General features: G+C 43.5%; 6 protein-coding genes and 1 long non-coding RNA gene across 8 annotated transcripts; 2 read left to right on the forward strand and 5 right to left on the reverse strand.

Annotated features, from left to right (window-relative positions):
• Window positions 1–16: 16 nt before the first annotated feature.
• LOC139669427 (histone H2B 7) lies at window positions 17–468 on the reverse strand. The gene has a single exon (XM_071549915.1). It carries the CDS (start codon window positions 437–439, stop codon window positions 59–61), a length of 381 nt encoding a protein of 126 aa, XP_071406016.1. The 5' UTR covers window positions 440–468; the 3' UTR covers window positions 17–58.
• A 445-nt stretch (window positions 469–913) lies between these two features.
• Window positions 914–1,371, reverse strand: LOC139669429 (histone H4). The gene has a single exon (XM_071549917.1). It carries the CDS (start codon window positions 1,280–1,282, stop codon window positions 971–973), a length of 312 nt encoding a protein of 103 aa, XP_071406018.1. The 5' UTR covers window positions 1,283–1,371; the 3' UTR covers window positions 914–970.
• A 135-nt stretch (window positions 1,372–1,506) lies between these two features.
• On the forward strand, window positions 1,507–5,828 carry LOC139669430 (uncharacterized). 2 transcript variants are annotated; one of them, XR_011697258.1, is made up of 3 exons: window positions 1,507–1,640; window positions 2,846–3,598; window positions 4,407–5,828. It is a non-coding gene; the product is annotated as an uncharacterized lncRNA (long non-coding RNA). The 2 variants fall into 2 exon arrangements; XR_011697257.1 differs by having other exon boundaries at window positions 2,846–2,908.
• A 509-nt stretch (window positions 5,829–6,337) lies between these two features.
• LOC139670372 (histone H2B 1/2/3/4/6) lies at window positions 6,338–7,173 on the forward strand. The gene has a single exon (XM_071551970.1). It carries the CDS (start codon window positions 6,365–6,367, stop codon window positions 6,743–6,745), a length of 381 nt encoding a protein of 126 aa, XP_071408071.1. The 5' UTR covers window positions 6,338–6,364; the 3' UTR covers window positions 6,746–7,173.
• Window positions 7,174–7,831: 658 nt separating this feature from the next.
• Window positions 7,832–8,723, reverse strand: LOC139670370 (histone H1). Its single transcript, XM_071551968.1, has one exon. It carries the CDS (start codon window positions 8,695–8,697, stop codon window positions 8,038–8,040), a length of 660 nt encoding a protein of 219 aa, XP_071408069.1. The 5' UTR covers window positions 8,698–8,723; the 3' UTR covers window positions 7,832–8,037.
• Window positions 8,724–10,707: 1,984 nt separating this feature from the next.
• LOC139670371 (histone H2A type 2-C) lies at window positions 10,708–11,192 on the reverse strand. Its single transcript, XM_071551969.1, has one exon. The coding sequence runs from the start codon at window positions 11,154–11,156 to the stop codon at window positions 10,767–10,769; it is 390 nt and encodes a 129-aa protein (XP_071408070.1). The 5' UTR covers window positions 11,157–11,192; the 3' UTR covers window positions 10,708–10,766.
• Window positions 11,193–14,428: 3,236 nt separating this feature from the next.
• Window positions 14,429–25,117, reverse strand: WBP11 (WW domain binding protein 11). The gene is made up of 12 exons (XM_071551971.1): window positions 24,990–25,117; window positions 23,814–23,928; window positions 22,990–23,021; window positions 22,278–22,371; window positions 21,692–21,888; window positions 20,721–20,854; window positions 19,813–20,012; window positions 18,835–19,029; window positions 18,198–18,299; window positions 17,061–17,375; window positions 16,197–16,379; window positions 14,429–15,533 (listed from the first exon to the last, which is right to left on the reverse strand). The coding sequence occupies exons 2-12, from the start codon at window positions 23,875–23,877 to the stop codon at window positions 15,100–15,102; spliced, it is 1,950 nt and encodes a 649-aa protein (XP_071408072.1). The 5' UTR covers window positions 23,878–23,928; window positions 24,990–25,117; the 3' UTR covers window positions 14,429–15,099.
• Window positions 25,118–25,192: the final 75 nt, after the last annotated feature.

Genomic DNA, 25,192 nt, shown 5'->3' on the forward strand with positions numbered 1-25,192 from the left:
GCTCTGTTTAGGGAAGTGGTGGCTCTTAAAAGAGCCGTTGAGTGATCAGGTAAAATTTTTACTTGGAGCTGGTGTACTTGGTGACAGCCTTGGTGCCCTCGGAGACGGCGTGCTTGGCCAGCTCGCCGGGCAGCAGCAGCCGCACGGCCGTCTGGATCTCCCGCGACGTGATGGTGGAGCGCTTGTTGTAGTGCGCCAGCCGCGACGCCTCGCCGGCGATGCGCTCGAAGATGTCGTTGACAAAGGAGTTCATGATGCTCATGGCTTTGGAAGAGATGCCCGTGTCGGGGTGCACCTGCTTCAGCACCTTGTACACGTAGATGGAGTAGCTCTCCTTCCTCGCTCTCTTTCGTTTTTTATCGCCCTTTTTCTGCGTCTTGGTGACAGCCTTCTTGGAGCCCTTCTTAGGTGCTGGAGCAGACTTCGCCGGCTCAGGCATCCTTAAAAGTTTTATTTCCTACCTCTTCACTGTAGGTCAACAACATCGAAAATGGCGCCTGCCACCCCCTATTTATAAAGGCTTTATGCAAATTAGAGGATTGTAACAGCCCCATTCCTATTGGAGGGAAAAATAGAAACGTTATTACAGGCAGTCCCGTCCTGTAATCCTCACAGCGGAAGCGCTGCTTTTGTAACCATCGTTATGGTTTGCAGTTACGGTGAGGGCAGTACTGGTTTCAACAGCAAAAAAATACACAAATACGCAATAAACGCTACACTATTAAAATGTCTAATGAAACTATGTAACTAGTGTATTTCGACTATATGGCATATATTTTGATGTAGTTGCTCTTTAGGTCCTTGTAGAATTTCGTACCACACTACAGACTCTAAACGATCAAAACATACAGAAATCTATTGTACACCACAGTATCTGAAAAAGTAAGGAGCCAGCTCTCATTGTGAATTTATAGGTGGCTCTGAAAAGAGCCTTGGTGATTTTATTAGGTGTAATTTTTGTGACTCAAGTTCAGCCGCCGAACCCATAGAGGGTGCGTCCCTGGCGCTTAAGGGCGTAGACCACGTCCATGGCCGTGACCGTCTTCCTCTTGGCGTGCTCGGTGTAGGTGACAGCGTCCCGGATCACGTTCTCCAGAAACACTTTGAGCACGCCGCGCGTCTCCTCGTAGATGAGCCCCGAGATGCGCTTGACGCCGCCGCGCCGAGCCAGGCGGCGGATGGCCGGCTTGGTGATGCCCTGGATGTTGTCGCGCAGCACCTTGCGGTGGCGCTTGGCGCCGCCTTTGCCGAGCCCCTTCCCGCCTTTGCCTCTGCCAGACATGACCAGAGTCTTTCCACCACAAGCAATATGTAGCGAAAAGCAACCCCTTTGCACCCTATATTGCGTGTGGTCCGACCTGGTTGAGGACTGCAGCGGGGGCAGGGCCGGGGCGGTCTCTCTCCTGCGTGTAGGGCCGTTCGCGCCATCGCTCCCACAGGGGGCGGGGGCAGCCGCGCGCTGCCGGTCGGGCCCGGTCCCGCCTCCAGGAGGCTCCACCTGCCCCCTCCGCGTCCCGACCTCGCTCCGCGCTGCGCCACAACAAAGGGCCCGGCCGGGCAGTGGAGAGGGGCGAGCGCGGCGGTCACTGTACTGTAGTAAATCGGTCCTTTTCCACCGGGAGCTGAGAGAAGCTAGTAATGTGCGCGCTTTTTTTATGGTGGTATTTTTTTGATTGTTTGGTTGGGTTATTTGGGGGGGGTTGGGGGAGGTGTTGTTTTCTTTGCGTTTATTTTCGTTAGGGCGACACGTTCACTTATTTTTTTAGAGGGCAAAGTTTTTTGCGTGCCCCGGCGTCTTCGGCTTAATGATCATGCGGCTTTGAGACTGACGTCCTGATGGAGTTGATTTTTGCCTCTTGCTGATGTACCCACGAAAAAACCTCCATTGCTCCATGTGCTTTTAAAAATACTGCATGTGTCTGATAATTTGCATGGTCTTACTCTTTATTGATACATATTGAACTATTCCTTTTGCCCTTTTTATTCCTTACTACTACTTTTTGAACACAAACTAGTATTTTTTATTTACTGTAGTTCTACAGCTGCATTCACAGGGCACAGGAAGGACACATCATTTTAATGAGCTGGATCATCTTAATTACCTTTAGTAGTGACAAGTGTCCAGATGTTACTTTTTGATTTTTGAAAATGCATATTGACTTTCTCCCCTTCTTTATTCTTTTCACACACCTTGTCTTTATTTCAGTACGTTTATTTTGTACTGTAGAAATATAACCTATATATTTAATGTTTCTGCAATGACTTATAACGTCTTAAGTTTATATCAAACTCAACAATTTAGAAAACTAGAAAACATACAGCTATATACTGCAAGGTATGGAGCATATAAGACAATTGTGCTTAATATTTCCATCTCAGCAACTAAAATATCTACAGTAGCTGCCACAGTCTTGCAACCCAGCTTCTCAAATGTGATTCTAAGGTTCATCATGGACTTTAGAAATCTTCCCAAATAATCACAACCACTAGACATCTGTGTCTCATCATCAATATATTTATAATTACCCCTAAATCTATGTGCTAAGTGTTTCCTGTTGATAGTCTAGTTGTTCTATAACTTTTCCTTGGAGTTCATCTTGGTTCTTTTCTCTGTGTTCCACAAAGAAGAATACACCAGACTAAAAAGAAATTATGTTCAGAAATCAATCTAAATCTCCAACACTTATCCTACTATACTTAAAAGTCTACATTTTTGTCTCTGCTTGCTGACTTTGGTTAATATTCTCTCTTTGTTTTTCAGGAGTGGTACTCTGTTTTTCACAGGTGTACTCTGTAACCCAAAGATAATATACAAATTTCTGACTTTTCTTTTTCTCTTCATCAGATGATTTGTCCTTCAGTATTTCTGGCTGAAAGAACTGCAGAAGATGGGATAATTAGTGTCAAGGTACTGCTAAAAAATTCAGATTTTTGGTTGAAGCCCATTTAGGCAATAATCACAGACAGAAAAGGATTGTCTTTCTGACATGAAGGCTCAGAACAGGAAAGAGCATTTTCGAGATAAATCTATGTAGGTGTCACCCAGAAGCTGCAGTGGCAAAACACCAGCAGTAGCTTCACCTTTATGACATCCTATTGCCTTCTAGACACTTCCAGCTGGAGCAGTTACCTGAGCAGGACAAAACTGTCAGCCTGTAGCACATGTTCACCTGGAGGAGATATACCACCCAGGGGAATAAGACAGAGTCCCACAGTTCATACTGTTTGGTAACATGAGGTAGGCTGGAGACTCCATCAAGCTCTGATATCCTTGAGTTCTTCTAGAGCTGTTAATGAAGCCTTTTCTCAGTTCCCTCCGTTCAGACTTCGGTTTCCTGATTCCATATGAGTATTTCTTTTGGATGCTCCAAAGCTTTGATCAGTCACTGGAAACTCCATTCTTATTGAAGTGGGGTGGATAATGGGTGACAGGATGTTAACTAGTACCCAGCTATTCCCTTTAGTAAACATGATTTTGGAAACTGATGAGAGAAATATGACTGTCTAGATTTTCCATATATTCTGTCTAAACAGTGCAATAAACTTCAGTCTTCTGCCATAATTGATAAGACTTCCACAATCACTTCTTTCCAAAAACGTGAGTTCCCTTTATAAATAACTTCTAACCTCCTTTCTATTCCGCTCCCAAACTACTTTTCCTTCAGCTCTCTGCAGTTTTATCTCTTTGTGAAGGGACAGCACACACAACTACCATCACACCAGAAGTGACTGTACTTCAGTTACTATTAAGCTGTTGGCTTGGAGGATTCTGGGGTTTCTTGCTTGTTTGAACAGATATTCTAACCAGAAGAATAAAATGAAGAAGTAGTTTTTAAGTTCACAGTAGCCACCTTTCCACAATGGAAGATCTAATGTGGATTGCTTTATATGCTGTAACTGATCTTTACAAAACTTTTTAAAACTGAGAATCCCTGAGACCTGGATCCTTTTTGTTGTGATGCCAAAGGGGTTTTTGTTCTGATTTTCACATTTTGTAGATTTTAGGAACACAGCAGTTGTAGATTTTTAGAGGGTTAATATTTCTAACAGTTTAAGTTTAATGCCTTTCTAGGCATTCCAGGGGGTTGGACCAGGGGTGGGACTGGGGCTGAACTGAGAAATGTGTAAAGCAATGATTGGAGGGATCTTATTATAAAAGCCATGGAAACAAGAACTGATGCACATGCATGTCATCCTATATTCCTGTGGGCTGTAGGCCCTGTGTTATTAAAGGACCTTTCCTTTTTATCTTACCCTACACTAACGTGGCTCGAAGTCCTGTTTTTTGGGGGGAAGGGTCATTCACGGCATCAGTTGGAACTGAACAACCTCCTTAAAAGGATTAGCACAGGTATGGCAGTGTTTGCAAAAGCTGAGTGTGTTCATTTTTATTTTTTTTTTTGCAGGGCTTCTTTTTAAGACCTCTGCTTTCTGCACCTACACACTTTGCTGAATTGTCCTGTGTTATTCTGCATTTAGTCTTTCAAAGCAGTGAAACAAGCAACAGCCTTTACCTGCTATGGTGGAGCTAAGATTGGTGACCTCCCACCACATTGTCCCAGTGTGGCTTATCAAGATCACGGACATTCCCATTCCAGTCAGAGGTGTTCTCCATAAACTACTTTTCCAGAAAATGTTTGTGTTGAAGAAAAGTCATCAGGCTCACACCATATGCAAGGAGTTAAATATTTGAAGATGAACCGCTCTGTCTTCTCTTTTTGGTTTGTCAAAAAAACAGACGACTACTTTTCTTCTCTTGAAAAATCAGCTACAACTCCCTCCTACCTTACTAGACTTTCTCTGAGCTGACAAACTTCAAAAGACTGAGTGCAGGGGTGCAGAGGGGCAGCAGATAAATGGAGATGGATGAGCATCTCTCTGTTCTGTATGAGAGGGAGCAGGGCTGGGGAGGGAGGGAAGTGATTAAAACAGAGCTGCAACATCACTGATGTGGCGTGAAGCTGCTCTTTTCAACACTGCTTTTGTCTCCAAGTTGGTAAGTACAGCAGAAGCATTTTCAAGCAAGCCTCCTTCACTGAGAAGGAAAAAGGTCCCACCCTTTCTTTGCTTGCTTCCCTTTCTTCAAACAGCACTATTTTGGATATAGGCTGGAAATCTTTGTGGATCCATAATTCTGTCCAGCAGGGTAGAAGGGGGAAAAAAAAACCCAAACCAAAAAACAAACAGAATCAAAACTGATTTTGCTTTTTTTATCTGTGCCAGGTTTCTTGTATAGGCCCATGCCACCCATTTCCTCTGATACCAAAGAAACTACAAACTGAATAGTCCTTCAGATTAGCAAAAGAAAGCATTATACCACTGGTTGTTTAAGACCAATTTTAGAGTCCTAGCTTCATTCAACCACAAATAACCTTTTTGTAATTTTGATTCCTTTAAAAGTGGATTATAGTGCTCTAATTCAGCAAATTAATTTTCAATTGTAATGCATAATATTGACACACAGCATTATAATTAAAAAAACCCCAAACCCTAGCACATCAGAGTTCTTAATGCTATTAAATCATTTTAGTCTATTAAAAGAAAGAAAATGTTTTCTTCAGACACAATGAAGTCAATATGAACAAGAAAACAGCTTGAATTTCTGGTTCATGATATAAACTGTAAAATAAAATCCACATTCAATTTCTGGGATTATCTTGGTTTTAATTTAAACATACCCATCCAATATTTATTATATCTCAAAAGAAATCCACCTTCTTTCACATTACAAATTCAATCCAAACTTCCATCTCCTTTAAAATGCTAAAAAAAGGAAACCATGTTCTGTGGGCCAAAATAATTAACTTCAAAAACCATTAACAGTGTTTGTGTTCCAGAGTCTCTATATCTTTTCTGGTTGCATTTTTTTTCGTTTTACATTTCTCCTGTGGCTGTTACAAATGCAGATTCTTAGGAGAAGCACACAGGTATGCTGCTTCTTGAAGGGGAAAAAAAATTAAAAGGAGCAAACCCCTTTGTAATCTTCTGTAGTTTTCGGTGTTTGGTTTGGGCTGTTTTCCCATGGAAATTGCCGATAACTACGTTTTGTCGGTACGAATCCGCGCAGTGCGGGCACACACGGGCCGGGCGCTCCGCGGGCGAGCAGTGCAGGTCGAGCTTTGCCACCGGACAGAGGCATCGAAACAGGTTGTTCTGATTGGATACTGGGATTTGAAATATTGACCAATAGTAGCGTGGTGCTTTAGAAGGACCAATGGCCAAGCACTCTGACGTCACCGGGCAGCTGTCCAATAGAAGCTCTGATTTCTGATCCATGTATTTGCATAAGGCCCCTATAAATAGGGGAGTAATCGCATTACCGGCCACTCCACAGCGACAGAGCAAGCGAAGAGTTCTTGCTGTCATGCCTGAGCCGGCCAAGTCCGCCCCCGCGCCCAAGAAGGGCTCCAAGAAGGCCGTCACCAAGACCCAAAAGAAAGGTGACAAGAAGCGCAAGAAGAGCCGCAAGGAGAGCTACTCTATCTACGTGTACAAGGTGCTGAAGCAGGTGCACCCCGACACGGGTATCTCTTCCAAGGCCATGGGCATCATGAACTCCTTTGTCAACGACATCTTCGAGCGCATCGCCGGCGAGGCGTCGCGGCTGGCGCACTACAACAAGCGTTCCACCATCACGTCGCGGGAGATCCAGACGGCCGTGCGGCTGCTGCTGCCCGGCGAGCTGGCCAAGCACGCCGTCTCCGAGGGCACCAAGGCTGTCACCAAGTACACCAGCTCCAAGTAGGGCGTCTCGGACCGTCACTTTCAACCCAAAGGCTCTTTTAAGAGCCACCAGTTTTTCAAGTAAAAGGGCTGATTCACTGTTATTGGGAGGTATGTAAATAGCGCTTTCATTTGCACGCAAGTGATAAAATCATGTAGTCGTTTCTTCAACAAGTTGAAACTGGCGTACTAAAATTTTAAGGGAACATAGGCTTCAGTTTAAGCGGCTTATGCTCGGCATATGGTGTAAACTTAATTGTTTAAAACTTGGTAAATTCTTGAACGGGATTAACAAGCAGTAATATATCCGAGTAAGTCCCGTCGTAAAAGGGAGCTGACACAGGTCTGAAATTTTCTAAGAGTATGAATTTCTTTTACTTGGAATAAACTTTGTGTTTCTATGCACTGTATCAGTAAAATAAATTCTTATTTCAGTCTCTGGCTAATTTTCAGGAGGGTTAATAAGCTGCTTTTTTTTTTCCCTCGAAAGTACCCTTCAACTCCCCTCCCCCACCCCGCGCCAGCGCTGGCAGTTTAATTCAAGTAGATTTCCCTATTCGGTTAGGTAACAGGGAGAGGGTTTCTGGTTTTAAACACCACTGTCCAAAGTTCAGCAGGAGTCTCACTGATGTACACGGTACCAGCAGGATGGGAGTATAGGGCTACAACTCTTCTAGTCCCGCCGCACCGTTGTGCGAGGGGAACTCTGCGCAAGCTGCCATTGGACACACGTTTCTCCATCCCTGGTGTATTCCTCGCTTCATGGCCCCCTACCCGGCCCCGGCGCCCGTGAGGCCGATGGGAGGGCCCCCGCAGTGCCGCGCGTCACCGACCGAGCGGCGAGGGGACGGCACCGAGCACAGCCGCGGCAGCGGAGCCGGGAGGTCACCGCCCCGGGGGTGGGGCCTGACGGGAAGGCGGTGCGGGGCCAATGACGGCCCAACGCGGCACTTTCAAACCCCCCCGGGCACCGGAGCGGACGGCGCTCGCTGCTCCGGCGGGACCGCCGCTGCCTCTGGTCGCTCTGGGCTGCGCCGGAGAAGGAATGGGGGCGGAGCGAGCACCCCTGTTATCGCAGGGCTCCCAAATTATAGGGACATACTTCCTGTTAAAGCAAGCCCGCGTCTCCCACGCAGGCTATACTGAAAATTTAACTTTATTAAGTATAAACTCTTACTAATAAAACCTTGGAAATATTTAGGTTTGCTGCTCTCGATTACTGTAGTGTTCCAGCTCTTTTTTAGAGTAGGTGGGTGGCTCTTAAAAGAGCCTTTGGGTTTATTTAAATGAGTAGACCTTTAAATTCTTTTCGTCTTACTTCTTTTTGGGCGCTGCCTTCTTCGCCTTCGCCGCTTTAGGCTTGGCTGCCTTAGGCTTGGCTGCTTTGGGCTTCACCGCTTTTGCCTTGGCCGGGCTCTTCGCTGCCTTCTTGGGGCGGCCTGCTGCCTTTGCGGCTTTCTTGGGACTCTTGGTCGCTTTCTTGGCCGCTGTGGCCGCCGGCTTCTTGGCTTTTTTGGGACTCTTCTTCACGGCCGCTGCTTTCTTGGGCTTCTTAGCGGCGCTGGCGGGCTTCTTAGCCGCCGGCTTCTTGGGCTTGGCTGCCGGCTTTTTCTTGGTTGCTTTCTCTTTTGTCTCACCCGGTTTCTTATTCAGCTTGAAAGACCCAGAGGCGCCGGTGCCCTTGGTCTGTACTAGAATGCCCTTGGCGACGAGGCTTTTAAGCCCCAGCTTGATGCGACTGTTATTCTTCTCCACATCGTAGCCGCCGGCGGCCAAAGACTTTTTAAGGGCGGCGAGAGAGAGCCCCTTTCGCTCCTTGGAGACGGACACGGCCTTGGTGATGAGCTCGGTGACGCTGGGCCCTGCTGGCTTGCGGCCTTTAGAAGCGCCCGCAGTTTTCTTCGGCTTCTTGGCGGCGGCCTTGGCGCCGGGAGCAGAGACCGCGGGAGCGGCAACAGGCGCTGTCTCCGACATCGCTTCAGCCTCGTCCACGAACCACAAGGAACCACTGGGCCTGGAGCTCCTCCGCGGCCTCATATTTATAGAGCGGAGCCGCGCGGTGATTGGTGCGTTGCAGAGCCCGCCCCGCTGCACGGCAGAAAGGTCCCTTCTCCCCGCTCATTTTGTGTTTCTTAGGAGCCAAAAAAACGTGTTTTTATCAGAATTTCTGCCACCGACCCCCACCCAGTTCGCAGCGGCGTGGAAAAGAAAGGCTCTTGTTCCCTTCGGCAAAGTTTCCTTTCGAAGAGACAACGGGTGAGCTAAAAGAGAGGCGATAAACCCTGAGTCCTGGACCTGGACAGACCTCGGGAGACAGAAACTTTTGGTTTTCCTTCTAAATAAAATCCGTGACGTGGGGAACTAAATTTCCAAAGTAATTAATTAATAATCTTTAAAGGGTCTTCTCTTAATCTGAACTGAAAATGAGGGATTTGAATCAATATTTTAGTCGCAAATTGATTTCAAAGAGGAGGAAGTAACACAGGCTCCTCTTGAGCACTGAATATGGATTAGAAATTAGCTCCTTTGTCCAAAATACTTCAACTCTTTCAAAATAATTAAAACAAATTAAACCAGTGCATTATGCAGCAAGGGAAGAAGCAGACTAACGTCCTGGGAAGGGTTGTTTGTGCCCCAGAAGGAGATGACTTTTTACAGGATAGCAGCTTGTACTGTGTTGCTCAATGTGCACAATACAGACATGGTTCCCTCGTGCTCTGCTACAGAAATACTTAATTTCTTATTAAATTAGGTGACATAAGAACTTAGCATGGCCAGGTTTTGTTAATAATCATAATCAGTGCCCTATCACTTGATAATTCATCAGTGGTCTTATTTTGATACAGCTTCAATGGTGAAAATCTGAGTCATCGGTATCTAAGGACACTGCTGCAGCTGATTTCCCCCCTATTTCTACACAATAAAACTTGCTCAAGTGATCCATTAGGACTCGTCTTTCAGAGCAGATTCTTAAGTATTCCATTTCCTTACTGTCCAGTGACTGATCCCTGCATTGGAAGTAATATTAAAAACAGCATCTCCAACAGATGTATCTGCTTTACTGAAACAACTGGCTGCTAGCAAGAGTGGGACAGTCTTCAGCTGCACTTTGCCAAGACGATGCTTCAGTTAAAAATAAATTATCATTGTTTTTCAGAGTACAGAGAATTAAAAGACATATTCTCTGATATATTTATTAGTGTCTACAATCCTTTATTTTGCCAAAGGTCTGTGAACTCCTTGTTGCCTCTACCTACTGTAACTGTCATTCATATTAGAGTTTGGTACAATATTATGATTCAAGTAGTTTACAAATGGCTAGTTATTAAAATGCATTTATTGACCAATAACACCGATTTTGTTTGTATTTCAACATAATTGTGGCAATGTTCAGCACCATGTATAAGGTAAAATCAAAACTGGTGACTGTCCTTTTCACCTCAAATTGCCTGTCCAGTGTGATTACCAATTATTCTCACTCAGATTTGAGGCAGAAAATGGTCCCAGCAGATCAGACTTCTTTTTAAAAAAATAACTAAAGCCTGTTTAAAGAAAAAAGCCCAAAACGAACCAAACCAAAAACCCACAAGTCTGTAGGTCTGAAGATTTACTGGGGGGAGGATTGGTTTTCAAGACCTGTTACATCAACTCCACAAAGGGCTGAATTTAAGAGAGGCCCCATGGGCCTTTGGGCTCTTCCCTGTAACATTAATGAACTTTTATGTCATCCCCCCCCCCTCAAAAAGCAAAGTGATTTTTTCAACATTATACCAATCTCATTGTTTTTATTATATATGTAGCAGTAATCGATGATTTTGTATTTTTTTTAATTTAATGTCATTTTTAAGAGCGAAAATATAATGGGGGGAGGAGGAGAGGGAGTTGGCTAGGTTAGATTTTTTTCATTGTCTCGGGATGGGCTGGTGCGAGATTTCTTTTACTGAATTTTTGCTATGATGTACAGCTCCCTCTTTGAGAGAATGAGTGGCTCTGAAAAGAGCCTTTGGGTTATTTATGAGGTGGGAACGCTCCTCAGGTTTGTTTCACTTGCTTTTTGCTTTGTGGCTCTCAGTCTTCTTGGGCAGCAGCACGGCCTGGATGTTGGGCAGCACGCCGCCCTGCGCGATCGTCACCTTGCCCAGCAGCTTGTTGAGCTCCTCGTCGTTGCGGATGGCGAGCTGCAGGTGGCGGGGGATGATACGCGTCTTCTTGTTGTCGCGGGCCGCGTTGCCCGCCAGCTCCAGGATCTCGGCCGTCAGGTACTCCAGCACGGCCGCCAGGTACACGGGCGCGCCGGCGCCCACCCGCTCCGCGTAGTTACCCTTGCGCAGCAGGCGGTGCACGCGGCCCACGGGGAACTGCAGCCCGGCCCGCGACGAACGCGACTTGGCCTTGGCCCGCGCCTTCCCGCCCTGCTTCCCGCGGCCGGACATCGCTCCAAATGTTCTTCCACCGCCGCACAAAATGACGTGAACCACGTGGCGCAGAGATGGGCGCACGGCCCCTCTTATAGCTTCTCCGCGCGCCTCGGTCTGCTCTCTGATTGGCTATACCGCGCTCTCGCTCGATCTGACCAATGGCACCGCGGATCCAAATCCACCCAATGGGAGCCGTCGACGGCCGAGCCGCCCCCGCGGCCGGGCCAAAGCTCAGCGCGCGCCCCGTCGGCCCCGCAGCGCGAGCGGCGAGCGCGCCGTGAGGCCGCCCCGGGGAAATGTGTCCTGGCCTGCCCCGGAACAGGCGCGCAGCTCCCGCCCGGGAACGGGGTACCTGATCCAGTGCCATCACTGTCGTTTTAGAAACAGTCCTGTATTTTAAACCTCAAAAGTGCTCCCACCGGGCTGCTTTAAGTTTGTTGTTGTTACTGTAAAAGAGAATATTTCCTTTCGGTAGGACTACTGGTATGTGTAAGAACTAGGCAGGAACATATAATACATGCAGTTTCTCTGGTTCTAGAGATAGATTACTCCACTGTTGCTGTAATCAAACTAGTATTGATGTCTTCAAACTGAAGTATCTGTCTCCAGGCTGAATCTTCTCACCTTTTGTAAATGTAACTTGTCATCAGAAAACTTCTACAATAGAAGTTGCTTAAGAACAAACTTTGTGTTTTAAGCATTGTGTAAGATTACAGCACACGAACAAATGCATTAGGTAGGCGGAGAATATGTATCAGATAGACAGGTTCATGTAAATGTTATTGTATAAAAGATGTAACTTTTTAGTGCTTGCTGTGCTTGACTTGTGGAAAACCTCACTTTGCACCCTGTACAGAATAAACATGTTTCCTTTCTGAACTAGACTCTGGGTCTCTGTTTAGAGAGCTGCTAAAGTTGGCCACGAAAAGATATTAATTGCAAGGCTTTTCTGAAGAGCATTAGAAGTCAGGCTGTCACAGTGTAAATCAAACAAGAATAGCTCACTGCACCAGTAAGCGGAAGTGAATTCCTTAACATTCAGGATGTTTGGTACGTTCCAGCCCAGATTCCTCCTCATCTAGTAATTACCTATGGTTTCTCTTTATTCCCTGGCATATTTTTCCCTTTCTTCCATATACTTTGAGTAAGGGCAGACAGTAAAGGGACCTGCCCCCTGGACATAGCCATATCCTTCTGCTACCCCAATGTGGTACAACAGACTCTTCTTCCATTTTCCCCATGGCATGGGATTCTGCTTTCTTGTTCCCATATATTTCAGTTATCTGATTTTTTTGTTGTTGTTGTTCTTCCCATCTTCATTCCTCAATTTTTTTGTACTCTAACTCATGGTTCTTCTTTTTAATGCACAACAGATCCCATGATAAGGGTATCATAAAATTACAGTAGATTAGCATGTGTGCAATACTATGTTACTCACCCTGGGTGCTGCCATTGTGATAGTTCAGGGAAAGACAAAGGTATGACTCCCACTCAGTCATCCATGACAGCCTTCCAAAAAAACCAAAACCACCCCAAAAAAACCAAACCAAACCAAACAAAAAAAATAACCCTCCAATAAAACCCCACAACAATAAAAACAAACAAACAAAACCACTGAACCCCAAAAGATGACATTTCATCTAAATGCTGTAACTCAGAGATCAAAAAGAGAACCACATCCTTCTTTCCAGAATGGTATAACAGCAATTCTGATCTAAGTTGTACATCATATGCCAGTTGCAGCAGAAGAATTACAAACAAGGCAAAATGAAAAGAACTTCCTAGCACATACAAAGTTCTGTCACTGTTTCTTTATTTCTGGGTAACTAAGACCAATTCCCTATTCTGAAGGTTCAGTGACATAGGATGAATCCCTGCCTAATGATATGATTCAATGGATTATGTATTAATTCATCTCAGGAGTCATTTTCTATTTCCATCTTTATGCAGTCACTAATCTTCAATGTGTTGGGCAAGTCACATCACTTCTCTGTCTCAGTCCCTTCCCAGCCTGTTTCCTCCCCATGATTATTTTTTACTCTATGAACACTATCTAGTGCTACAGATGAAAAATGTGAGCACAAGATGGACATAGTATCACAGAGAAGAATCCCAAACACTGTATGACCACAGAGGAAAAAAGGAGAAGTGGCCTGGGCTTATGCTAAGAGTAGTCCCAAGCCAAGAACATCTGTTCTGGAGCAGTAAAGATGGCATTTCACGATTGTGTCCATGACCAGTGTCATCATAAAGAAAATACTCCCATCTCACCTCCCCTTCCCACATACTCCCCGAAGCCATCTTAGAGGTCTACTAGTTGAGGGAAATTACCTACCTCCTTTAACTCCCTCTTTGAACCCATTTAACATGTAGCAAATTCAAACCCTTTTGCCTCAGCTAGAAGACAGGTATAAGCAAGTGTTCACTCTGCCCCAGCAGAGGTCTCACCTACATGAGAATATGGCAAATGGAACATAATTAAACTCAGGGTCAGAAATACAATGATGCCTCTTCCTCACCCTTCCACCCAAAAAACCCCAAACCCACCACCGGTCACACATTTCACTTATTAAAGAATAAATATTAAAAATGCATTTTTAAAGCTGAAATACAAATATTTCAAAGCTACAACAACAAAAGACATATTTAAGATATGACTGACACAACTGCAACTATATCCTGAAACAGGAAAACTCTTGTGCAAACCTATTTGATTGTGTTCAGAATTTGTGAAAACAGAATCAAAGTTTTCAAGTTAAGTTTGGTTCGCTCTTGTCTTCTTAAAACAGATTTAGCCTCAAAACATTGTGTATTCAGCTAAGTCTGAGACTTACAGTGAACTAAATGTATTGTTTGATGCATCTGCTAGTGTGGTATTACTATTATTATCCACAAGTAAAATTAGCTGTTAATCTGTTAACACTAAAATTGGTAACTAATTTTTACTTATGGTAGCCTGTCCATATATCCAGTGGTTATGTAAGCCTTGATATGAAGCAAACCTTACAATAACAGTATATAAACCGAATAATTTTGTAATTATTAGTAGTATTTCAGGATTTAAGTTTCTACTAGCTACCAATAAAGGTTGAAAGGGATGTTTAGGAACTTAAGAATACAGCAGAAGTTCAGTGAGGGAAAAAAATTATGTATTATTTCAATTTAGTTAGTTTTAATTTTCTGAGGTTCTGAATGCCTCTATTATCTCCCAAGGCCAGCAAAGTACACTCTCCCCTTCCCACCTGCTTGCTAGTTTTACATAAATCACAAGGAAACCAGTATTTTGATACACTGAACATTTATTGTCTTTCACAAGACAAAATGAAGTTTCCCCAAGTGATGACAATCCATCAAGATGACCGTAAAGGGAAGAGGGTGCAAAACTCCAGTGTACAGAATACTCAACAAATTACCTCCCTGACTACCCTGGAAGAAAGATGATTGATCAACCTCACTGCAACTAAAAAACATGATTATAAAATATTTACAAAAAAAAAAGGTACAGAAAATAAAAACTGGACAACCATTTGTGCATGAAATGCTGCTAACAGGTTTCTGGCTCCTTAAGAACCTGTTCCATGACCCTCACCAGAGCATTCAGGGTGTGTAAGGATTCAGGCAGAGCACAATCACCCCCCCCTTTCCCACACCCCCCTCCCCAGAGTATCATTATCTCCCTCCAAGGATGGGGGAGGACTTAAGAGGAGCAGCATCACCTTCTTTACTGTAATTTCCTTTCACCAAGTGGACATGCTAGCTCTGAAAGAGGTCCTGAGCAACACCCCATCTGCAGCGGTCTCTATTCACAGCACACTGGCAAGTTAACCTGGGGTTAGGGAACTATTCCCTGTCATGAGAGCCCTTTCGTTGCTTGCAGGAGGACTTTCCCTTCTCCTCCCTCCACAGTGATCTGATCTGTTTTCAGAGGGGCAGGAAAGCTGACTAGGACTATGACAGGTCACAGGAGACCTTCCATTTCTTTCATGAAGGCTTCATACACATCATCCTTTGTCTGTACAGAGATAGGGGCAGATGACCCAGCCTTGGGGGCAGCTTTGGTTAACGGTAGGGCAGGTTCATCATCTTGTTTTCTCTGGGAGGCAGCTGAAGCTCCTTTATTCTCCCGGCGCACTCGCAAGGCAGTGGGCACAAAGCGGGTGATCTCTGCCTTGGGGTTGGTGATCTGCGGCTTGGCACTGATCGTGGCTGTGGCCTTCTTCTCAATGGTGGCTGCACTGGTGTCATCCGCCTTGGGGCGCTGAATCAAGCTGGGTGGGGCACTCAGTACCCCAGGATTTGGAATGGGAGCTGGTGGAAAGAGCCCAGGTGGGGCAGGTCCTAAGGGGGGCACCAGAGGTGGTCGCAACATGCCTGGGCGAGGAGGAGGGATACCTATAAGAAGAAAAGAAAGCACAAGTTGTCTCCACACCTGAGAATTTTAAAATATTTGATAAGAAAAGTCCACAGGCTCAGAACACCAAGAAAAAAAAAATCAAAACAAAACACCCCCCAACAAGATGCAGTAGCACTGGCTTAAAAAGAACATAAAAAAATGTTTTCAACTGTACACCAAATGCTGAGCTGAAAGTGCTGCTCTTTGGGTTCTGAAAGCCACAGGAGCTGGTATATGGCTCCCTTTCTCATTTTAAAGGTATAATCTGAAAATAAAAGTTTCTTGACTTTTCATCCCTCTGGAATTTCAGAGTAATCAGAAACGTCTAATTCAACCAGAAAAAATAAATATCCCAATCTTCAACTCATTTACTGGAGCACCATTATAGCATGCAGAGGTTATTCAGAAAGAGTCCAGCAGACCAAAAGTTTAAATTCTGAAATTCCCTTCTGAGGGCTCATTTCTTGCTATCAAACTACATATAGCACTTACCTCTTGTTATTACACCGAAAAATGTAATAGCACATAGTGCAAAGGAGCCACACAGCTAGGAAAAATGGCAAACTAGCAACCAATTATACTCACTGGCTTGGTCACCACAGCAAAAACTGGGAAAATAAAGCAAGAAGAGACTTGGCACTGAAACAAACAGAACACTTTACCTGGTGGGGCAGGAGGGGGCAGACGAGGAGGAGGACCACGTGGAGGAGGACCTGGGGGCAGACCTGGTGGGGGGCCTGGTGGAGGACCAGGTGGTCGGCCAGGTGGAGGGCCTGGTGGCAGCAGTCGAGGCAAAGGCCCACGCAATCCTGGTAAGCCAGGAGGTCTCAGGAACGGAGGAGCTCCTAAAAGCATGCATACAGCAGAAGAGGAATTCAATTCATAGCTAAAACAATATCCCAGCAACTATCTCATCAGCCAATACTAAAGATCTTCAACAGTAACTTGAAATCTGTATCAGCCAAATAGAAAGTCTAAAATTAATTAAATATTAAAAAATTATTAGAAATTAATGTAAAAATAAATAGGATGTCTAAAAATCTGAAAAAGAAGAAGCAGTTACAGAGTTAAAGCTTCTTTGTAACAGTCAGTCAAATATAAGTATCTTCTTCTACTTGGAAAACAGGCTCCCTTCCCACATAATGAAGTATTAACTGGTAACAGCTACTGAGCTGCGTTTGCCAGAATTTCAACAGCTAAAAAACTTTCCTCTATGGCATTTGACTGCTTTTCTGGCCTAAAAATAAGTACTTTTGCTCTTTTACTCCACTTCTTACACTGGCTCTGATGCTGCCTGTGTTGGTTCTAACAAAGATAACGCCCATCAGGTAAACTTCCGCTACAGGAGCTTTATGCCTAGAAAGCAGGGCACAGCATCAACAGACTGATGACAGAACAGATCAGTCCCAGTAATTACCACACTGGGCATATGAACACATTCTGCAGCTTCAAAACTCCCAAACTGATACACTGCCTGTAGTACTGAGAGCCTGCATCCTTCAAACCAGAGTAAATCAAGTATTCACCTGGTGGAGGACCAGGAGGAAGGCCAGTGGGTGGGCCTGGAGGCCTCAGTGGAGGGGCTGGCGGTGGTCCTAGTGGAGGAGGCCCAGGCATAGGAGGTGCCTGTATCTGAGTTGGAGGAACAGCCTGTGTACTCTGTTGCTGCTGTTGTGTCTGAGAAGTTGAAGTAGAGGACCCAGTCTCTGCAACGTTTTCCTCACTGAGTTGTTGCTGCTGCTGTTGTTGTGATGTTTCTTCAGACTCTGAGTCCTCTTCCTCCTCCTCCTCCTCTTCTGAATATTCCTCCACTTCTCTCCCTTCTTCTGGAATTTCCTGACCTGGATATGAAGATACACTTGTAAAATCTGTCTACAGGTAACATCTTTGTGACCATCAGAGAAACTTGAGCATACAAAACAAAAGAAAAATAAACTTTACTTAAAAGGGAAGAAATCTGACATTTTATTGTTAAACAGAAAATGAAAATAAATAAAAAAAAATAATAAAAGAATCATCACTGTTTCAGTCAGAGCTCTGACAACAAGAGCTATGTGTGCCTGTGAGATCTGAAACTTCTATTACCAACCCAAACTGTAGCTATTTGATCTACGGTTTATGGGAGTTTATGTGGAGGTGGGGCAACGGTGACAGAGGGTTGGAGACACAACCTCAAAATGAACATAGTCCCTATGTCCAAGAAACTCCCACACCTTTGAAAGATATTGGCATTTCTTTCTAAAACAAACAAACAAAAATAATCTTCACTCTATCAGTTAACTTATTTCACCAAATGGGGATTTTTAGAGAGGACAAATCCTTACAGGTTACAGGTTGAGCACACAGACAATGTTACTCTTCCATCAACAGACTCATATTTCATTAGAGCAATTGTTTAAAAGTTAAGAAAAAAGTGTAGAAGAAAAAAACCAGTAAACTGTTACTGTTAACTTCAACTCTGCTATGCAAAGCACACACACTACTTAAACAAAATTAAATAAATAACACCCCCCCCCAAACAACTATCTAACCACAGTTAATCCTTTTAGCAGATCAGACAGTAAAATATTTACTCCATAAAATAAAAACTGTGCTTACCAGAGAAACCTTAACTGGAAGCTTAATGGCGTACCACCACATACTATTATATCTGTCTTACTCACCTGCCATTCGTAACATCATGGCCTGGAGTGGAGTCAGTTCTTTCATGTTCTTTTTCTTTTTTCGTGACTTCCCAGGCATGTCTGCAAACCGGACACTGTGACCTGGGAAAGCAAAATATGGACAAGGGTGGCAGGAATTAGGGACAAAATAATAAAAATCAGGCAAGAGATACGTCTTCACCTGGCATGGATAATATATCATTCTAACATAATGATACTCCCTACGTAAGAGTTAACATCAGTGTTACTGATTATTTGAAGTTCTGCTAGCCTAGTGTTCTCTACCAGTTGGTCTGCCCCAAGCAAGTGCCCATATTTCATACTGAGGCTTAATTTTGTAGGGTACCCTGCCAATGCAATACTTCAGGTGAAAAATGGCTAGTGAGCAATAAACTAACTCAACATTTAAGAAACCAGGTTTATCTGAAAGTTGCTTCACTTCTAGACCATTCTAGAAATGCTTCCTTCTAACACTTTTATTAATAAAAATCCTTTGGCTGGAACATAGGTGAGTTAGAACAGAGTCAGCTGACTAAATAAATTATAGAGGCATCAGCAGTCAAGAGAACAGACAAATTCTACCAAGTAGTTTTCCTTTTGAAAAAACAAGCCCCAGTCTCTAATTTTCCCTTCATACCTGATTTCTTTTCTTCACCACCTTCCCTCTCCTTGTCATTATCACGATGCACAAAGTCCTCGCCTTCACTGTCCGCATCTGACCTATCACTGTCACTGTCATCACTACTCTCATCATGCTTATCTTGATCCATGTCCTCAGGATAACCTTCATCTTCACTAGTACTGGACATATCATCATCATGCCCTCGCTGTCCTGCGAAAGCAAAGTATTAGGAAATGCATAAAATCCAACTATACTGATGTAAAAGAATATTTTGTATATCTACAGTCACAAAACTCCTCCTAGTAATGGCACAGACAAAGTGTCATCCCTTTACTGCTTAGCACATATTCCTTCAGACTCTATAAGATTTCCTATTAACCTGCTGGTTAATTGGCAAATGATACTGCAACTTGTTAATTTCTATTCAGCAATCACCCACCACTGAAATATTGTGATGCTTTCTGGCACAAAATAAAGCTAATCCATCCATACACAAAAGTTTCTATGGATGACACAGCAACTGTGTGAAAAGGAGGACCTAGGTTCTCCCAGCAAATGCACACTCAGGGTAGGCTGGAGGTTTCGTTGCTGTGCTTTTAGTTTGGGGTGGGTTGGTTTCAGGTTTTTGTTTATTTGGTGGGTTTTTTAAAAGGAAGAACTGAGAATGGCTGGGTTTTTTGAAGGCATAGTATGTACAGTCTTTCAGCACTGTTAAGGCCACATGGGAAAATATCCAATCTTTGCAACCTAATGGAAAAAATAAAGTACCTGAGAAACGTAATTAAAAGTTTCAACATTTAAAAATATATCTGGTAAACAAAACTGCAGACATTATGAAAATATCAGAATCACCTCAGAGGTGCACTCACTTACAAAAAGTTCTTCAAGTAGCACTACCACGTTGCCCAGAGTGTAGGGCACACTACATTCACAGCAGTACCTTCATAGCAAAACAAGTCCAAGGAAAACTCCAAGTAATAGGGAAGTCCTTACCTGCTTCAGAACTGTAAGAAATCTCCTCCTCTCGCCTTCGAGGAGCCATCTCCAAGGTGAAACCCACTTTACGGCCATACATCTGTAGGACTTGAGGTGGAGGTGGCCCTGGTGGAGGTCCAGGGGGCTTCCTGCCTGGAGGTAAACGAGGAACACCAAGCCCAGGAGGAGGAAGTACAGAAATGGACCGAACTGGTGGCCTGGAAATAAGAAAGGAAATGAGAAATGTAGGAACACAGATGAAAGCAAACATGCCCTTAACAGAATTATTTAGCCTTCTCTCATCATTATATCTCATATGTCTCATCATATACAGTAGCTTTCTAAAAAAGAAACACGAACATTCATAAAGTCTAGATTTGACACAAGGAGTTTACAAACTCATACAAACACATGACTGCTGAAGAGCAGACAAAAGCTTCTCAGAAAGCAACAAAAGAACACTGAAAAAAGCAAAGATTGAATCCTACCACAGAAGAGGAATGAAGTAATTACAGAGTTGGTGAAAACAGAAGGCTATTTAGAAGGAAATAGAAAAAACTAGTACTAGAATGAAAAACATAATAATAAAGCAAACTAGGAGTTAGTATGAACTATTCATACAAACTGAGTATGCTAGCAGGACAAAAGACCACACATGGCTATTTAAGGGGCATTTATGTTCAAAGTGGCAGGATTTTAAGTTTTAATGATATGCAAAAAGCCAAAAACTAGAAGGTATAGTGTATTACTCAAACGAATTTAAACAAAACCATCTAATAGTAGGGACAGATTAAAAAGTACTTTGGTTAAAAGAAAGTACAATTCACTTGCACAGTCAGTATTACCTCTGCTCCTGCCTCTAGCTCCTCCTTAGTAATATGAGTGCTTCCTTTTCACTTCCCCTCTAAGTTTCTTTTTCCACTTACCCATAGGCTGATGTCTTCTTGAGGATAGAAGGTGGCTGGGCCCCTGGAAGGGGAATGTCCTGTATGAGGATGTTGGAGGGAGCATGGGGCATATCTGGTAAGGGGATACTTTCCACTTCAACATGCTGAGCATTCTGGAAAGGAGGGAGGGGATACAAAAAAAAGAGAACAGGTTACTCCCACAGAAGCTACTGCACCATCTCATTATATTTCGGAGTACTGAACACATGGGACCTGACATCACTTGTCAAAGGTGTCTGTTCTTAGGGCATCTTAACTTGCAGCAACCCATTAAAGAAATTTAGGAAAGTGTCAACACTAAAGGCTTTCAATGCAAAACAAAGCGCATGCAATGCACCCATGAAAGGCTTTAGTATTCAGGCTTCTATCTCCCTTTAGACCTTCAGTCTCCAAAACGAAGAGGCTGCAGACAAGTATGATGGTGTATTTTTAGTATTCTGCAGGTACAAGTCACAGATTGATAAATATTCCAAAAGAAAAATAAAAAATACAAGTCTTACAGATCCTTGCACTTGTACACTATGTTTTCCAATATGTCAGGGAAGACTGTTAGAGAAGGATCTTTGGAAGAAGGCCAACAGCTTCTCATTATTTCCAGCAAGAAATTCAGCAAAAATTCACAGAAATATCAACTGCACATTCACAGGCTCGGTCTCCCATTAATACAGAAACCAAAATGCTGGTATTGTTGATTTGCAACATAAATTTCCCTTTCCTCCCGTTGTGTGGAATAAGATCAATATAACAGAGAAACAGCCTTGACAACAGCCATGCTCTCCTCACTGTAATGCTCTAATTGGAGGTACTACGCAAATTATTATAAGTATTTCACATGGACAACATAACACTGTCTCTTATAAAGCTCCCTTCCTTTTTAACTGTCACATCTAGAGAGCAGACAAAAAGAACACACTACCACAGCTACAAGACTGAAATAGTATAAGCATTACCTTGACAGCATCAAAATACTGGCTGAGTTGTGATCTCTTCTGCTCGTATTCCACTTCCAACTTGCGCAGCTCTTTATAGATGTCGGGATTCTCTTTCTCATAGAGCCGTAAGATGCGTTCAAAAGTCTCACGGAGTTTTTTGCGTTTATCCTTCAGCACTTTTTCATTAAGTTGTGGCTGCTGTACTGGGTTAAACTCTGATCCAAGACAACAAATAAACAACAAACAAAATCATAAATTACTCTACTGTACAACTGTAATGAATGAAACTACTTCAAAACAAACATCTTCCAATCCCTCTTTTCAAGAAGTTTTCAGTCTTATTACAATACCCTCCTTCAACTCTAAGTTGTATCAAACACACTACTCGTTCATTTTATCAGCCATGTTCTTGAAAAAAGTATTCTTTGATGGCATCACATCACCTTAAACCATAATCTATCCCCAGCTATTAACAGAAACTCCCCTTCTAACAGGAAAGGAAAAAAGGTTACTCTGTTTTAGACTCTTCAATCATTCCTTAAAACTATGCTACACATCTGCATAAACCACTGCCTAAGTCCAACACCTGGTACCTCTTACTCACCCATCTCATCCAATTTTTCCATGTCCCGGATAATCTGTTTTGGATCTTTCATCTTCAGTACAGCTGCTCGGACCATCATTCGTTGTTTTTTGTTCTAAGATCAGAGATCAAGCAGAAAAGTGTCACAGAGGAAAGACATAGAACATCTGTCACCCACTCTCAGTATTTCCAGTCTGGATAAAAAACCCCGCACCTCAAAATGCCCTGCAAATGTTCACCATGGCACAAATCAGCAGCAAAGGTAATTAAAATTTCTGATAACTTCAATTCCACTATCTTGATAATTACAAATGCTACTATAATTCATTCACTTCCACTAAAACATACACAATCAACACAGTAATCAAGTGAAAAAATACAGTAAAACACTGAAAAGTGGGTGAGTCTTGGGTAGTTTATTTGTTGTTTGTTTTGGGGTTTTGTCGCTTTGTTTGCTTTGTTTGTTTGTTTGTTTTTTTATTTTACTCCTTAGTACTAAGAATAATGTTTTAAAAATAATTACAAGTTAAAAACCAGTAAGTCATGAGATAAGTTTACTCAAAGCAACTTTTCTGTTTTCTTAAACTACTTGTCTGGATAGTATTTTCCAAAGTCAATCTTAGGATATCAACCGAAACATCCAGTCTATTCATCAGCCACGGCCCATTACAATCATAAACATGATACACAGCACAGGAAATGCCAGGTAAATGTTCCCAATCTCTTTATATACCTTCTTTAGTTCCCGCTTCCGAGCTTCCTTCCCTAGAAGGGGAAAGAAAAAGAAATAACTTGAAAGACACAAATGCATGAAGAACCTTTCCTTTGTTAAGACTCCTGCTGTTTCTCAACAACTCACTCATCTTACAAAGACTGTAACTCAGCCTCCCAGTGAGAAAGAAATAGAGCATGAAATAGATTTTTTTTCATATGTTTTATACAGAGAAAAAAAAAGGAGATACTGTAGTCTTCATGTCTCCAAAGCAGGGCTTATTTCATACAAAAAAAAAGGACGATAGGCAACAGAAGTCATAGTGATAGGTGCAAATGTGAAAAGAGTGAAAAGATTGTTGCACAGAAGCTGAAATAGTCCAACAGCCAACACACTTTAAAAAAAGTAGGCTTTGAGTATGCATCTGGAATAAATAATTTCCACCATGGCAGTCTGGATTTTCTTTATATGCTTAGCCTTGATAACACCTGCATGTTACCAAAAATAAAAAAAAAAACAGTTAAACAACTCCCTCACCTAACCAGAGCACCAGCGAAATCTGACATGTTCCTCTAATTCCTGCCTCAGACAGATTATCTGTCAAAGGAAGCAGCTTGCAGTTTAGCCAACAGCTAAGTACAAAGGCCTTTGAACACTGATAACCACAGTGAAAACCAAGAGGGAAATACTCAGAGGAGCAACAGCTTGAAAGTAAGAAGTCCTCAGCCAAAACAGGGAAACTCCATTCTGATTCACAACTGAGCATGTCATCCTAAGAGAAAGGTTTTTATCTGCTTTCAAAGGCATTCCCCATTCCCATCTGCTTAGCTTTTATGGATACTTACGGGCCTGATCTGTGGGATTCATAAACTTCCCACTCTTGGTGGATGATGTAGATCTCCGCCCCATTTTGATCTGTTTTCTTCTGTCTCAAAAAGCCCTTGAAAAATGGGGAGAGACCTGGAAAAGATGATACAGTTTTAGGTCCTACACGCTGGTACCTTAATTATGCTAATTTCTCTTCTTTGTATCAACCAGTGGCTCCCTCAAAGAGCTCAAATACTTTTAAGGTGCTCAAAGCCAAATTAGAGCTCAGGCACTCCCATAAAAATATTTAGCTAAGTACCTACTTACTACTACTTCACTAAGTAATAATTTTAAACTAATTGATAAGTTTGTTATTATTCAGGCTAAGACTCAAACCAAGGAGCTTTGTGCTTACACTACGGAAGGGCGCAGGGGAGGCAGACACACATATTCTATTTTTCTAAGAGCACATCACAGTTTCACTTCTAATTTACCCTCATAAGAGCTCTCCAGTTTTAACTTCTCTCTGTTTCAAATGTTTCCCCTTAAAATTTTCTCCCTTCCTCTGCCACTGGTGTCTCCTCCCAGCACCCACGGTATCCATGAGCAAGTGCACTGCACACATCCCTGTTCTCTTTGCCTCCCCAGAGATCACTCGAGCTCTCTGTCCCCACCACCACTGTTTCAAGCTGTGTTATGATGCCCAGCGAAGAAACGGTTATTCTGGAAAAAAAACAACTCCTGTCTTTAGACATTTCTTGAACTAAAGATAACTACAGACAGCGATGTTTCTTCTCTCAGTTTTGCTCTCCCTCTACCTCCATACCTACTCCCCTGCCAAAATATCGGGATTTTTTTGTAAGACGGTATCGCATTTTTAGGTGGGAGCCTCACCTAACAGAGGTAGCAGTTACATTTACGGCCTGTATTCCCCACAGTTCTAGCATTTAAACGGAAAAGCGAAAAGGAACAAACTTCTGAAACCTCGATCCCAAATCATCTTAGGACTCAAAGCAGAGTTTCAACGCAACAAGTTAACAGACAAAGGCGAAAAAAAGAATCAAGCACTAAATGTATGATTTTCCTGGCCCCGAGGAATGGGACAGAAAGCGCCCCCTCCGTCTCCCTGGACGGAAGGAGAAGAGAAGGCGCAAACCGCCGCCTTTTTCTCGTTTCCCTTCTGCTCGCAGCCCGGCCCCGCCCACCCCTCTCACCGCGCCGCCCGGCCGGGCCCGGCTCCCTCCGCGGAGCCGCCGCCTCGCTCAGCGCCGCGCCCGCCGCGGCCCCGCCGCCATCTTGCACCGGCCCCGTGGAGCGGCGCGCGCCCGCGCTCCGGAAGCGGCAGCAGCAGCGCCAACTCTGTGGTTCCGGCGCCCCTCGCGCCCCCTCGGAGGCTCCAACTCTGTGGTTGGGCCGG

The sequence above is a fragment of the Pithys albifrons genome, chromosome 3 (assembly GCF_047495875.1).
Source record: "Pithys albifrons albifrons isolate INPA30051 chromosome 3, PitAlb_v1, whole genome shotgun sequence".
Taxonomy (NCBI): domain Eukaryota; kingdom Metazoa; phylum Chordata; class Aves; order Passeriformes; family Thamnophilidae; genus Pithys; species Pithys albifrons.